At 33.5% G+C, this 15,966-nt stretch overlaps 1 protein-coding gene across 9 annotated transcripts in view; it reads left to right on the top strand.

Annotated features, from left to right (window-relative positions):
• Nucleotides 1-14,760, top strand: part of PARP4 (poly(ADP-ribose) polymerase family member 4) — a 123,104-nt gene extending 108,344 nt beyond the window's left edge. For all 9 annotated transcript variants that reach the window (XM_074303726.1, XM_074303723.1, XM_074303721.1 and 6 more), the window contains 3 exons: nucleotides 722-821; nucleotides 9,804-9,936; nucleotides 14,124-14,760. In XM_074303726.1, coding sequence (XP_074159827.1) covers nucleotides 722-821; nucleotides 9,804-9,936; nucleotides 14,124-14,325 — 435 coding nt within the window. In that variant the 3' untranslated portion in view covers nucleotides 14,326-14,760. The remainder of the gene's footprint in view (nucleotides 1-721; nucleotides 822-9,803; nucleotides 9,937-14,123) is intronic.
• The last annotated feature ends 1,206 nt before the right edge of the window (nucleotides 14,761-15,966 follow it).

Raw genomic sequence — 15,966 nt, 5'->3', positions numbered from 1 at the left:
GAACAATCTTAAATATGTATATATAAAATATGTTGTGTACACATGCATGTGTATATGTATATATATATGTATTTTCCCATGCGTCATCTCTTTAGGATATAGATATATTTCCAAATGCAGTAATAATCTCAAACTCATCCTATTATAGACTAAGCAGATGAATATCCTATATATTCAGCTCCTATACTGGTAATAAAACCTAATTCCTTAGGTATAATTATTAATCTTTTGGCAACACTGATGATAAGTGATTGACCACACCAGTAAGTCTAAAGTTCAGACCTGCATAAATATCTTTAACCTTTATCTCTGCCTGTTTAACTCTGAGCAACCAAGAATCCTTCCCTTTGGATGGAGATCAGAATGCCCAGAGTTTTATATGGGTCATGTAAAAGTTTCCAATAATTTATAAAACACAGATACTTAGACATTAAACTTGAAAATGTTGATATGTCTAAAAACATTTATAATCCAGATTCATTAAAAAAAAAACCTTCCTGTTTATAATGCTATGAGGACTTTAACTTTAGTAGTATTCAAAAAATTATAGTTTGGTGTCATATTTTCATTTTAGTAAGTTTTCTTGGACTTGTATCCATTTTAACACTGTAAGAGTACAAATTTTTTAAAATCTTGATTGAATTAAATATATAATTTATATAATTCATCAGTTTTTTTCCTTATTAGAAATTCTAATTCTCATTTTCTCCTTAATTTACAGGAAGGCTTTTGGAAACTTAACCCTGAACTTGGACTTATTTTAAAACTGAATGTGAAAGATTTAAACACCTTTCTTGTACAAAAAGGCATTCAATCCCTAGGTAAACTCAGTTCCTTTCTAGTATTCATCAAAATGGAATGGTTATATTTATATTACCTATAAAGGAATTTTCTGGTGTTCTGAACTCAGAATAAAGACATTTTTGTGTTTGCCTTTAAAACCTTTAAATATTAAAATAGTTTGAGATTAGTTAACGGATTAATGTTGTTAATATTCTAGTTGTATTGTTAGGTGGAAGATATTGATACGGTTTCTAAATTTTGTCTCTTGAACTTGAAGGCCTCAGTTGGGGACTGGAAATGCTGAACAGTGAAAAGAGATTTGGAATTAAGATCTGGGTTTAGTTTTTCTCTGTTGCTACTGCTTGGGTGACTTTGAGCAATCCCTTCATCTCTTTAGGCTTCAGTTCTCTCAGTTGTAAAAGGAAGCAGTGGAACTAGATGATCTCTGATGCCCCTTCCAAATTCAAATCTATGGTCCTGTGATCAAAAGAATGCTAATAAAGACAGATTACCATCACTAGTCTCTAAGCTAAATATAGACTTTGACTGAATTTCACTACTTCTTAGGGAGAAATGCTGAGAAGAAATAGTCCAAAGTAATCTCTGACTTTATGCCTATTTGAGGCCTATAAGAGGTAATTAAGCTCTTCTATGCAAAGCATGCGATTAGCTCATGGCAATACAAAAATGAAATAATCTCTGTCTTCAAATTTACTGGGAATGGCTTACAGCTTGGATATAGAGAATTAAATAAATGATTACGTGAGAAGAGAAAGCATAACAATGACATCAGGAAAGGCTTCATTTAAAAGATGACACTTTGGCTGAACCTTGAAAAGAAGATAGCATCTTAGGAAGCAAAGGCAAAAAATAGAATATTTTTGGCGCAAGGCAGTCTATGGTACAGAGATGACAGCCAGAATAATAAATCCTAAAAACAGCTAGTGAGCCAGTTTACTTGACTCTAAGTTCTAACCTTGCTCTCAGAGAAAGTTCTTTGAAACGGGGAGGGTTAAAAAGACACTAAAAAGTGATAATGGGAGAAGAGGGAGGGGGAAACATCAATAAAACATTTATAAAGAAAGAAAATGCCAGCCTGAGGAAGTTGTATGTTATCCCAAGAATAGAAAGCCACTGAAATTTTTCAACAGGAAAATGGCAGTTTAGCCTGTTGTTTTAGTAACACTAATTTGTCAGACATGTTGAGCATGAATCAGAGAGGGAAGTTGTCCGATGCAGAAAGAATAATTAAGAAACTATTACAATACTCTTTGATAGACTTAATTAGGGCCTGAACTCATTGTGATAATGGGAGAACATAGCAAGTGATAGTCCTATTATACATTAAGATGATTAGAGCAGAGATAAAGTGCTATTTTCAGTTCTTGGGGCCAGAGTTTTAGGTCTGGAGTATGTTTTGCAGAGGGCAGCTAGAATGATTTCGAGACCAGAGACCATGTGACTATTATTAATTAATGAAATAGGATATTTACACCAGCAAACAGAACATTTAGGAGGAATGTGATAACTATCTTCAAATATTTGTTGTTGTTGGGTTATTTTTAGCCATGTTCAACTGAACTTCATGATTTCATTTGGTATTTTCTTGGCAAAGATACTGAAGTGGCTTACCAATTCCTTTTTCAGCTCATTTTACAGTTGAGGAAACTGAGGGTTAAGTCATTTGCCAGGGATCACATAGTTAGTTAGTGTCTTGGAGCCAGATCGGACTTCAGGAAACGGAGTCTTAATGACTTAAAGCCCAATGCTCTATCAACTGTGCCACCTAACTTCTCTTCTAGTATTAGAAAAGATATCAATTTGAAGATAGATTAAGCCTATTCTACTTGGTGTCAGAAGACAAGATGGAAGTTGCAATCAGTCAAATTTAGACTTAATATAAGATGAAAATCTTCCTAACAATCAGGGCTTCCCAGAACTGAAATGGATTGCCTTTGAAGGGAAGTGAGTTTGCCGTCACTGAAGGTGGTCAAAGGAGTTTCTTTCTTTCTTTCTTTTTTTTTTTTTATTAATTTTATAATTATAACATTTTTTTGACAGTACATATGCATAAGTAATTTTTTTTTAACAACATTATCCCTTGTACTTCGGAATTTTTCCCCTCCTTCCCTCCACCCCCTCCCCTAGATGGCAAGCATTCCCATACATATTAAATATCTTATAGTATATACTAGGTACAATATATATGTGCAGAACCGAATTTTTTGTTGTTGTTGTTGCAAAGGAAGAATTTTATTCGGAAGGTAAAAATAATCTGGGAAGAAAGACAAAAAAAATTCTCACAGTTTACACTCATTTCCCAGTGTTCCTTTTCTGGGTGTAGCTGATTCTGTCCATCATTGATCAACTGGAATTGGATTAGCTCTTCTCTATGTTGAAGATATCCACTTCCATCAGAATACATCCTCATACAGTATTGTTGTTGAAGTGTATAATGATCTCTTACTTCTGCTCATTTCACTCAGCATCAGTTGATGTAAGTCTCTCCAGGCCTCTCTGTATTCATCCTGCTGGTCATTTCTTATAGAACAATAATATTCCATAACATTCATATGCCATAATTTACCCAACCATTCTCCAATTGATGGACATCCATTCATTTTCCAGTTTCTAGCCACTACAAAAAGGGCTGCCACAAACATTTTGGCACATACAGGTCCCTTTCCCTTCTTTAGTATTTCTTTGGGATATAAGCCCAATAGCAGCACTGCTAGATCAGAGGGTATGTACAGTTTGATAACTTTTGGGGCATAAGTCCAGATTGCTTTCCAGAATGGTTGGATTCTTTCAGAACTCCACCAACAATGCATCAGTGTCCCAGTTTTCCTACATCCCCTCCAACATTCATCATTATTTGTTCCTGTCATCTTAGCCAATCTGACAGGTGTGTAGTGGTATCTCAGTTTTCTTAATTTGCATTTCTCTGATCAGTAGTGATTTGGAACACTCTTTCATATGAGTGGAAATAGTTTCAATTTCATCATCTAAAAATTGTCTGTTCATATCCTTTGACCAGTTATCAATTGGAGAATGGCTTGATTTCTTATAAATTAAAGTCAGTTCTCTATATATTTTGGAGATGAGGCCTTTACAGAACCTTTAACTGTAAAAAATGTTTTCCCAATTTGTTACTTCCCTTCTAATCTTGTTTGCATTAGTTTTGTTTGTGCAAAAACTTTTTAATTTGATGCAATCAAAATTTTTTCTATTTTGTGATCAATAATGACCTCTAGTTCTTAGTCAAAGGAGATTCAATGACTATTTCTCTAGACTGTTATTGAAGATATATCTAGTTAGGCATGTGTTAGACCAGCTGAATATCATGATACTTTCAACGCTGAGATTCTGAGACTATTATGAATCCCAGACGCAGCCATGCTAATGAAAGTTTCCTTGAGTTTTACCTGCCATCAGCTTTTCTATCTCATAGTCTAGTCCAGGTACCTTATGATTGAAGGTAGTGCATTAAGTTTTGAGTTAACCTTGAATTCCTGAGCTTTGTCTCCAATAAACAGCCTAGAGCTCAACCTGGCCCTTTTTTTGTTGTTGTTGTTGCTAACACTCTCATGTTCATCAAGATGTTTATCCACCTAAATTTTTCTGTCCCATGGTGGATAGCACACTGATCTGAGTTCAAATCCTACTTCAGACACTTACTAGTTATGTTGACCATGGCCAAATTATTTAACTTTTTTCACTCTCAGTTTCCTCTTCTATCAAATGGAGATAATCATAGCACATTACAAGATTGTTGTGAAGATTGAGAAAAATAATGTATAAAAAGTGCTCCACAAATCTTAAAATTATATATAAATGCTATTATTATTAGTTATTATGCCCAATGCTTACTAATAAAATCAATTTATCAATGCCCTGGACTTTTTATTTTGATCACAATTTAACCTAAAACTTAATATAAGAAGTAGGGGTCAGAGAAGAAGCTGGCAGTGCCATTTCTCTTTATCCTTAGCTAATTGTATCCTCATTTTGTTTTGTTTTGTTTTGTTTTTACACAAGTCATTCTAGTGGAATGCACTACTCCATTGCATCCCAACCTATACCTTCCCACTCAAAAAAAAAAAAAAAATTAAACAAAAACCAGCACAGCATGACACTGAAATATTTCCTACTAGTTTTATTTCCTCCTTCATGTGGATATTGAAACACTTCCAATGTTTACCAAGACTGGTCAATATAATTATAGTATCAGCTTTCATTTAATACTCTTTTTGTTTACTTTGTTGTAATCATTATGGTTAAAAATTGAACAACATTATGAAAATGTAGATATTATCAGGAAAAGTTCCTTTTCCTCTGTTGCCCTTGCTTGGTTCATTTTATTATCTATTAGCTATTCCCTTACTGCCTTAGACTCCATTGTCATTCCACATTATCTACCTTGTCTTTTTCTCCATTGTCTTAATTTTCTTTTTTTTTTTTTTATTTGTTCCATATTTTCTTCTGCCTATCATCTCATTCCTATTAGCTGTCTCATGGTCTTGGTTACTATACCTCCTGGGTTTTCTGGAACTTTCCCAATTTCAAATATTTTGTCCTATTCTCAAAAGAGAAAAAAGACCCTTTGTCAGACCAATTGGACTAATATGAGTTTCAGAAAACATAGTGTCTGTATTTTTGGTTTAAGAAAAGAAACAACCAAATAATAATAACTTACATTTATTAAGTAGCTACTTTGTGGCAGGCTCTGTGCTAGGTACCAAGAATACAAGGACAATAAACAATCCATACTCTCAAGGAGAACATATTCTTTTTTTTTTAATTTTTTTATTATTAATTTTTTTTAATTTTATAATTGTAAAAATTTTTGACAGCCTATATGCATGAGCAATTTTTTTATAACATTATCCCTTGTATTCATTTTTCAAAATTTTCCCCTCCCTCCCTCTACTTCCTCCCCTAGATGACAGGCAATCCCATACATTTTACATGTTTTTCAGTATAACCTAGATACAATATATGTGTGTAAATCCAATTTTCTTGTTGCACATTAAGTATTAGATTCCGAAGGTATAAGTAACCTGGGTAGATAGACAGTAGTGCTAACAATTTACATTCACTTCCCAGTGTTCCCTCTCTGGGTGTAGTTGTTTCTGTCCATCATTGATCAACTGAAAGTAAGTTGGATCTTCTTTATGTTGAAGATATCCACTTCCATCAGAATACATCTTCATACAGCATTGTTGTTGAAGTGTACAGCGATCTTCCGGTTCTGTTCATTTCACTCAGCATCAGTTCATGCAAGTCTCTCCAAGCCTCTCTGTATTTATCCTACTGGTAATTTCTTACAGAGCAATAATATTCCATAATCTTCATATACCATAATTTACCCAACCATTCTCCAATTGATGGACATCCATTCATCTTCCAGTTTCTAGCCACCACGAAAAGAGCTGCTACAAACATTTTGGCACATACAGGTCCCTTCCCCTCTTTAGTATTTCTTTGGGATATAAGCCCAATAGCAGCACTGCTGGATCAAAGGGTATGTACAGTTTGATAACTTTTTGGGCATAATTCCAGATTGCTCTCCAGAATGGCCGGACTCTTTCACAGCTCCACCAACAATGTATTAGTGTCCCAGTTTTCCTACATCCCCTCCAACATTTATCATTATTTGTTCCTGTCATCTTAGCCAATCTGACAGGTGCGTAGTAGTATTTCAGAGTTGTCTTAATTTGCATTTCTCTGATCAGTAGTGATTTGGAACACTTTCATATGAGTGGATATAATTTAAATTTCATCATCTGAGAAAGGGAGTACATATTCTAATGGGATAGATAACATGCACATGCAGGCATGTGCAGAATACAAATTAATATAAAGTGGCTTGGGAGGAATTGCACTAGCAGTTGGAGGAATGAGGGATGAGCACTGGGGTAGGCACTGAAAATACAAAGGGGAAATGCTATCTCTTGTCATGGAATTCACATTTCATTGAAGGAGACAATATGTACATATATTAGTATATAAAAAATAAGGTAATTAATAGTAACCAGGGGAGAAATAAGAAAGGGTCTGAACTTTAAAGAAAATTACAAATTCTACTAAGTGGTGCATTTTTTGGCACAAGGGACAGTTGGGAAGAGGCAGAGACAGATGATTAGAATGTTGTACCTGTAGAACTACAGGGAAGCCATTTAATTGCATCATAGAAGGAACAGATTTTAGACTCTCCAACTAGTCAGTATCTCTCTAAAGTAAATAGTAGAGAAATAAGATTTAATCCCTCTTTCCATCATTTCCATACTGAGCTGCCACATTTAACTATGAACTTTTTATTCTTTCTTTTCATTGATCCTACAGAAGCATTTGGTTAGGGAAGAAAAAATAATCATTAGAAAAGCCTTGTCCATTTCTATATAACAAGATTGCTGTTTAGAGTTTGGAATAAAAGAGTCTTTGTGCTTTTAGAATTTTTTTCCATAATCAGATCAAAGCAGCTCTAATATTCAGTAGTTTGCTTTCTAAAAGATACTAATCGTGACTTTGAATACTATTTTGGAGAAGTAGGTATTTTATTTTTAATTATTGTTATTACAGTTATTAAAAGTATTTACTATTTTAATAGCTTTTTATTTTCAAAATAGATGCAAAAGTAGTTTTCAACATTCGCCCTTGAAAAACATTATATTCCAAATTTTTCCTTCCTCTCTTCTCCCAATCTCCCTTCATTGGAAAAGTAATCTAATCTATAAAATAATTTAATACATAAAATTTAATATATAAAATAAAATAAAGTAATCTAATATATAAAATAATTTAAAACATGTGAAATCCTTCTATACATAATTCCACATTTATCATGCTGCATAAAAAAAAAATCAGATCAAAAATGAAAGTCTCTCTGAAATCATCCTGCTGGTAGTTTCTAATAGAACAATAATATTCCAATAGAACAAGTAATATGTTTTGTTCATATACCATAACTTAATCAGCCCTTCTCCAACTGATAGGTATCCACTTAATTTCTAGTTCTCCTCAAAAAAAATTTTTTGAGCTCGGAATTGTCTCCTGGCTCCTCCCCCACCCATTGAAAAGGCAAGCAATATCTTAATTACACAACTAAAATCATGTGTAACATATTTCTAGATTAAACATGTTACAAAAAAAAAAAGCAGAAAAATAAAGTTAAAAAAACTGTTAACAAGTAGGCATTTTGGAAAAAAATTTTTTAAGATTTTACTATAAGTAAAGTCTTTACTACAAGTAAATCTTGTTTTGATATAAAATTTCTTTAAACTACAAAAAGTTTAAGAAGCACTTTGATGCATTTTGTTTTCTTTCTCGTTTTTCCCTTTTTGATCTGATTTTTCTTGTGCAACATGGTAATTGTATAAATATGTATACATATATTGGCTTTAACATATTTTAACATGGATTACTTGCTATCCAGGGGAGGGGGAGAAAATTTGGAACATAAGGTTTTGCAAGGGTCATTGTTGAAAAATTATCCATGTATATGATTTGAAAATAAAAAGCTTTAATAAAAATTTTTTTAAAGTGTGGGTAGACTGTTAGAGTAACTAACTCATGACATTCTTGCTTTAAAAAGAGCTGAAAAAATTAAATATTACAATTTTTTAAAAAAGCACCTTTGAACATGTAATCTTGAAATCAAACCTAGGTGTTTGAATAAACTTTCTTCATTAGCAGAGAGAATGATTGATTACTCAGTGCCCCTTCACCACCATACATATATGATCTCAGGTATTTCTAGAACTTACTTTTAAGATCTATGATTTAATTGGTTTGGTAGTCTTATGCAAAAGGAGATTGAAATCATTCCTCCTTAATATTCAGTTTTGATGAGTTACTATGGCCAAAAAAACCCCACTATAAACTATAGTCACCTTTTGAACATTGTGAATCTCTGAACTTAACTAAACTGTCTACAACCAACAAAAAGCCCATCAGCAGGTCTATAATCAATGTTTAAATTTGGCCAAATAATCTGAACTTAGCTGCCTTTGTGATGATATAACAGTGAGTATCACTTTTGCATATTATTTTTATTAAAGACATTAAAATAATTGTGTTCTGCAGAAAATTATTTCTTCAGAGTGTTGTTCTGCATATTGTCTCATGATCTACTATTATGTTTTCACATTTTTAGTGGCATTAATGTTCTTAATTGGTAATAACTGTGAATACTTTTTAAAAAAAATTTAATAGTTTTTATTTACCAGATATATGCATAGCTAATTTTACAAGATTGACAATTGCCAAACCTTTTGTTCTAATTTTTCCCCTCCTTCCCCCCCACCCCAGATGGCAGATTGACCAATACATGATAAATATATTAAATTATAAATTAAATACAATATATGTATACATGTCCAAACAGTTGTTTTGCTATACAAAAAAGAATCAGACTTTGAAATAGTATACAATTAGCCTGTGAAAGAAATCCAAAATGCAGGTGGACAAAAATAGAGGGATTGGGAATTCTGTGTAGTGGTTCATAGTCATCTCCCAGAGTTCTTTCGCTGGGTGTAGTTGGTTCAATTCATTACTGCTCTATTAGAACTGATTTGGTTCATCTCATTGTTGGAGAGGGCCACATCCATCAGAATTGATCATCATATAGTATTGTTTTTGAAGTATATAATGATCTCTTGATTCTGTTCATTTCACTCTGCATCAGTTCATGTAAGTCTCTCCAGACCTTTCTGAAATCATCCTGTTGGTCATTTCTTACAGAGAATAATAATATTCCATAATATTCATATACCATAATTTATTCAGCCATTCTCCAATTGATGGGCATCCACTCAGTTTCCAGTTTCTGGCCACTACAAAGAGGGCTGCCACAAACATTTTGTCACCTACAGGTCCCTTTCCCTTCTTTAAGATCTCTTTGGGAAAGCCCAGTAGTAACACTGCTGGGTCAAAGGTATGCACAGTTTGATAACTTTTTGAGGATAGTTCCAAGTTGCTCCCCAGAATGGCAGGATGTATTGTGAATACTTTTCTTTTAGGTTCCAAAGGAAAAGAAGATGTATTACAGCTGATTGCCACGTTTCTAGTGCTACAGCTCATTCGAACCAAGTTGGAGCTAGAAGGAATCACAGTCAAGTCACTGATGAAACTAGATGACTCAGCTGCTTACAGGTATGCTTTAGAATAATGGAGTAATCAATCAACCAACAGGCATTTATTAAATGCCTGCTATGAGCCAGGAACCCTGCCAGAGGCTAGAAACACAAATACTAAGAATGAAACAATCCCTACTCTCAAGAAACAACTCAATTTTATATTTAAACACTAATTAGTTGAAGCTTTCAGAAGCCCTTCTACAATCCTAAGCACATAAAGATATCTGATAGACAGGGATTTCAAATCTTGCCTCCCAAAGATATATATTACTATGTATGGTTAGTCACCAAATTGAGGGCTGGGAGAAGCAATACACTGCTGACCAAGATACATTTGTCCCCTTTCTTTCTTTTTCCTGACACTTCTGAACTAGATGATCCCTAAATCCGTGTTATTACAGTTTGTCCACTACACAGGCTTTTCAAAAAATGGTTGCATCTCCATTCTTCTACTTCTAGCCCCTCTAACTTTACTATTTTTCAACCTCTAGTTATAAGATGTTATAAGAATAAGACTCACAAGCTGCTTTTGTCTAGCTCATAGAATTTAGTAAGTACTAATCACAATCTTAAAAAAAAACCTTGCACTTCCCCAAAACATCCTCCTTTCTCCCTTCCTGCTGTCATGCTGAAGCTTTTTGAGTTGCCTTCATTTGATGTATTTACTTCCTTACATCCTATTTATTCCTCAACCTCCTTATAATGTGATTTCTGTTATCACTACTCTGCAGAAATTGCTTTGTCAAATGGTACCATTGACTTCCTAATTGGCAAATCCAGTAACCTTTTTTTTTTTTTAGTTCATATCCTTTTTAACCTCTCTGAATGACTAAGATGTTCAATTTAAAAAATGATTGAAGAAAAGCCAATCTGAATTATGTAATATTTTAAAATAATCAAGTGTATTGCTTTCAAGGACATGCAGCAGATATAAGAATGATTAGGTCAATAAATATTGGCAAGTAGAGATCTTTTGGAAATGTATTTGAATAAATGATGCGGAATTGGCACATCCTCTTGCCCTATTGCATATACTAGTAAGTGAGTACTTATATGATCCTTGGAATCAGCTTTTCTTCTTAAGTAGGAGAAAAATTCTTCTTATGGTCTTATGTTATTACTTGACTTTGAAAGTAGAATAGGTAAGCAGAGATCTGTGTTAAAATCCTGTCTCTGATACTCAGTATGCTTTAAGAACATAAGTCATGTAACTTTTCACAGGATTATAATGAGAATCAAATGTGATGATGTCTGTAAAATACTTTGCAAAAGCAATATTAAAGCAATATAGAATAAGCTATTCTTCTAAGATTATATAGAAGTAAATTCCTATGTCCCATACTGTAGGACTATGTCCAGAATATTATAAAACATAAATCATTATTTTTTAGATTTCAGCTAAATTTAAAGTCTTATGTGGCAAAGATAGAGATGGTGAAATAAATGATTGAGGCCCTTTTCAAGTGCAAATAAAACATTCTATACTTTTGGGAGAACAAGAGATGGTATGTGAAAATCCTGGAATTGGCAATGAACCCAGAACCAAAAAAACCTGGGAAATCCTTATTTGCCATTCATTTGCATAGATCCAGAAGTTTGGGGAATATAATATTCACATTACCTTTAGGTATGGCAAAGTCCTTCACCAAAGAAACTGAGCTCTGAAACAAGAAGAACAAGAGAAGCTTTCCCTTCTCTCCTGCCTGGTGGGAGATAAAAGCAAAGTAAGGAGCTGAGAACCAAAAGGAACAGAACCAGAAAGGCTTCAGTCAGTTTTCAGCTGAGGATCTCAGGCAAACCTGAGTGGTAGAAATGAGAGCTACCTGTAAGCAAACCAGAGAGTTTAGCACATTGACTCTTCAGCAGAGATGCAGCATGCTAGAGGAGCAAGCCCCATGAAGATTGCTATCCCGCTGAAGTTGTGTCCTAGATGGATCCCATCAGCTTCTTCCCCACGTACATTCTACACTGTTCAGTGACCTTCATGAGGCCAGGAGAGCATCAGGCTCCTCCTGAGTTCTGAGTCATCTTGATCACATCATATGTGCCTTAATACTATAAGGCACCTCTCTATCTCTGGATTCTTGTGTTCATTTGTGAGAGAGGATGATCTGGGTTGAAGCAGCTAAGTGGCTCAATGGATAGAGTGAAGAATCTTTCTGATTCAAGCTGCTGAATTCAAATATGGCCTTAAACACTTACTAGCTGTATGAGTCTGAGCAAATCACTTAACTTTGCCTCAAGTTTTCTTATTTTTAATAGAAGCTATCTTTTCCAAGAAAACCCCAAATGGGGTCACAAAGAATTGGACATAATTGAACAACAAACAATGATCCAGGTGTGGGAACAGGGAAAGGAAATGCTCTGTAATTATTATTCTTGTTATGTATAACTACACCTTCTCCAATTTATATCTGTGGAAATGATTTTTGCTCTCAAGAGCAAAACTTTGCATTTTATCCCTTTTGAATTTCATCATCAGATAGATTCAGTCCAATCCTCTAGCCCTAGACACTGGTTATTGTTATCTATTGTGTTAGCTATTCCACCAAACTTTGAGTCATCTTGATAGAAATTTTAAACAACATAAGCCAAATATAGCAGGATATTCCATTACCAACCATTAATAACTATTCTTTGGGTCAGACCATGTGAGAAGTTTTTTAATCTTTCTGATTGAATTATTGTTTAGTCCCATCTTCTCTACAAAAGCAGTATGAGATTCTTTTTATCAAACGTGGTGCTAGGAGCAGCTAGGTGGCGCAGTGGATAGAGCACTAGCCTTGGAGTCAGGAGGACTTGAGTTCAAATATGATCTCAGCCACTTAATACTTCCTGGCTTATGTAACCCTGGGCAAGTCATTTAATCCCAGTTGCCTCTGGGGAAAGAAGAGTGGTGCTAAAATCTAATAAACTATGCCCATAGAATCTACTAGTATAGTAATCCATCAAAAAAGGAAATGAGATCAGTCTGGTATGACTGTTAGGTTTCCTTCTAAATGTTCACCTACAATTTCTTGGAGGATCCATTTTAGAATTTTCTAAGGAATAAATGTCAAACTTACTGGCCCAGAGTTTGTAGACTCTATTGACTTCCCTTTCTTGAAAATCAAGATATTTTCCCTTTTCTAATTTTGTGGTACCTCTCATGATTTCTGTGTTCTTTCAAATATTCCAACAGTAGCTCAGCTATTACATCTGTCAGTTCTTTTAAGACCCAAGGTCTTCTGAGCCAGGTGACTTGATTTCATCAAAGGCAGCTAGGTGCTTTCTTATAACTCTTGACTTAATTTGGCTATCAGTTCTCTATTGTAGCAAGAATCTTGGAGGGAATATTTTATCAATGAAAGCAAAGATTCATTAAAGTATTGAAATGTTTCTATTTCATGGATTGCCAGAGAATGTGGTCATTTATAGGGCCACCCTGTAAGAGATGATAAATCTTTCCATATTTAGGTTAGTCCTTACAGTAGATATTGCCTGTTCTTGGACCATACATAGTGAAATCAGCTTTGTTAGATTTCAAGATCCTTGGGCTCAATTCCATATCACAATGAGGTAGTAATTAGAACTTTATGTAGGTTGTAAAGTATAGAGCACTGCAATATAGATAGATAGAAAAAAAAGAAAGAACAGAAAAGTTTAACATTCTTAAATTACTCATGAGCCCTAAACCTTGCCCAAAACAAAGCAAACTTTCAAAATCTACTCGTGAAGAAAATCCTTGCCATTTTCCACAGATCTCTATTTTTTCTTTAATAAACCATCTTTAATTAAGTGCTAGCTTGCTATACTGGTTATAAGTGCAATATGAATTAAAGTAAAGGAAAAGATCAATATAGTCTAGAACAGACTGTGATGAATTAGCAAAGAAGATATTTCAATATGACTTTGAAAGATGGTAAGATATGGGGAAATGGAAAGACTTTGGAAATTTGTTCTGAGCAGTTAGACAGATGTGAGAATAAGAGTTATGCCAGAGACAAGGACTAAATGTATAAGTATCATTGTTATTATGAAAGGATATGAAGGACAGGCAAAACAATTTAGTTGTTTCTTTCAGTTGTTCTTAATTGTAAAAGTAGTACTCTAATTTTTTTTTTCATTTATGATAAAATTTCTTCTAATATAAAATGCTAAACCACAAGCTTGGTTTTTTTAAATAGTCATATTTTGAGGTTTAACAGTTCCATTTTTTCTTAGATCCTGTGCCAGGTCCTGGAGTTTTGATTCAGTAAAGAAAGCAGTGGAATGGGTAAGAAGAACAGAAGCACAATATCCATCTCTTTGCTCTAGGCTTGAATTGGGTAAAGACTGGGATTCTGCCACTAAACAGCTGTTGGGAATTCAACCAATAAGTAGCAGATCTCCTCTTCACAAAGTATTAAATTATAATCAAGGCTAAAGTTTGTCAAATTGTATTTGATTTTTCAGTTTGGGCTTGTAAAGTATTTGAATTGAATAGAAACCAACTAAAATGTGATTTAAATTATGATTATATTCAGTATATAAGCCAGGCATTTGAAAATTAGATAAATCAAGCTATTTCATAATAAGCAAATGTTATCTGTTGGCAATAAAAAAGAAATAACTGTGATATAGAAATTTAACTTACTTTGATATTTTGATGTGATTAATTCTTTGTTTTGAATGCTTAAACACTTAATCTTAAATATTTCATGTTGTCACTAAATTCATCTAAAGGAAATCATTGTTTTCTGGTTAGGAAAGGAATATTGAATATATCCTATTTAGAAACAAGAACCATCAAATTAAAACTTTTCATTCTATGTACACGAATTCAATGAAAATAATAAACTTTATATTTGGAATAGTCTAAGCCTTCAGTATTTTTTAGTATTTTCACTTAATTTAATTTGTCTTTCAATGACAGTGAATTATTGAGTTATGACAGTAAGAACTACAAGTATTATTACTCCCATTTTACAGAGGAAGCTAAAAAAATAATATACAGATGAAAAATTAAAATTAATGTTTTAATAAACTTTTAAATTCACAGGGTAGAACTAAATAACAACAACAAAACATTTTAAACATACTTTTTTGTCCATTAATACATTGGTAACATGCCTCATCATAGGCTGTTTGGACATGGTTGATCATTGGGTTGACCAGAATTACCAAATTTTTCAAAGTTATTTTACTTTATAAAGTTGTCCTTGTATCATTTGGTCCTCACTGCCTTCACTCTCTGTTCATACTACTCAGGATTTTTTTGAAATCATGTTTTGTCATTTCTTATAGAACAACAATATTCTATTTCATTTATATATTACAATTTTTTCAGCCATTTCCCAATTGATGGGTACCCTTTTAGATTCTAGTTATTTCCTTTTTTCCTTTTAATTTCCTTCCAGGAATAGGAAGTTTGTTTTGTTTGCAGCTATTCCCTCTCTGGTGTTTTCCTTCTTCCTTTTCCTCGTAGTTCATCCTCAATTTTTTTCCCTTGTTGAGTTTGAGTGTATTTCTACACCCAAATGTATATGAATGCATATGTGGGTTCAATCTTCCTTTGTACATTTTAGATGGTCTAGCAAGTCATTGTGACATTTTAAAAAATCCAAGAGACAGAGTTGCTTGGATCATCCAGTTTTGGTTAAAAAGATATCAATTTCCCTATCACCTATTTGACAAAATTCACATTTTCCCAGATCTGAGTAAATACCATGAGCAGGATCCATTCATTAGCCTAAAATTAGAATTTCTTTTATTGATTTTGTTTTAGATCTTGAGTCTGGTTAAGACTTTGAGAGAGATGTTGCATGCTGGCTGTTTTCTGGATGAAGAAGTAGAAAAGAGGAAAATATTTGCTCCTGATTCAATAATTAGATAGTAATATAAGAGAGAAATAATTCTTTCTCTCATCAAGAATTATCAAGTGCCTACTATATGCCAGACACTGTACTAAATGCAGGGAATACAAAAAAAGATAAATGGCAACAACCACCACAAAAAGCAAACCCTACTCTGTAGAAATTCAAGTCCTAATTGGAGAAACAATATAAAAATAGGATATGTAAAGACA

The sequence above is a fragment of the Sminthopsis crassicaudata genome, chromosome 3 (assembly GCF_048593235.1).
Source record: "Sminthopsis crassicaudata isolate SCR6 chromosome 3, ASM4859323v1, whole genome shotgun sequence".
Taxonomy (NCBI): Eukaryota; Metazoa; Chordata; class Mammalia; order Dasyuromorphia; family Dasyuridae; genus Sminthopsis; species Sminthopsis crassicaudata.
The sequence above is the reverse complement of the archived record's forward strand: the minus strand, read 5'-3'. Positions and strand labels throughout refer to the sequence as shown.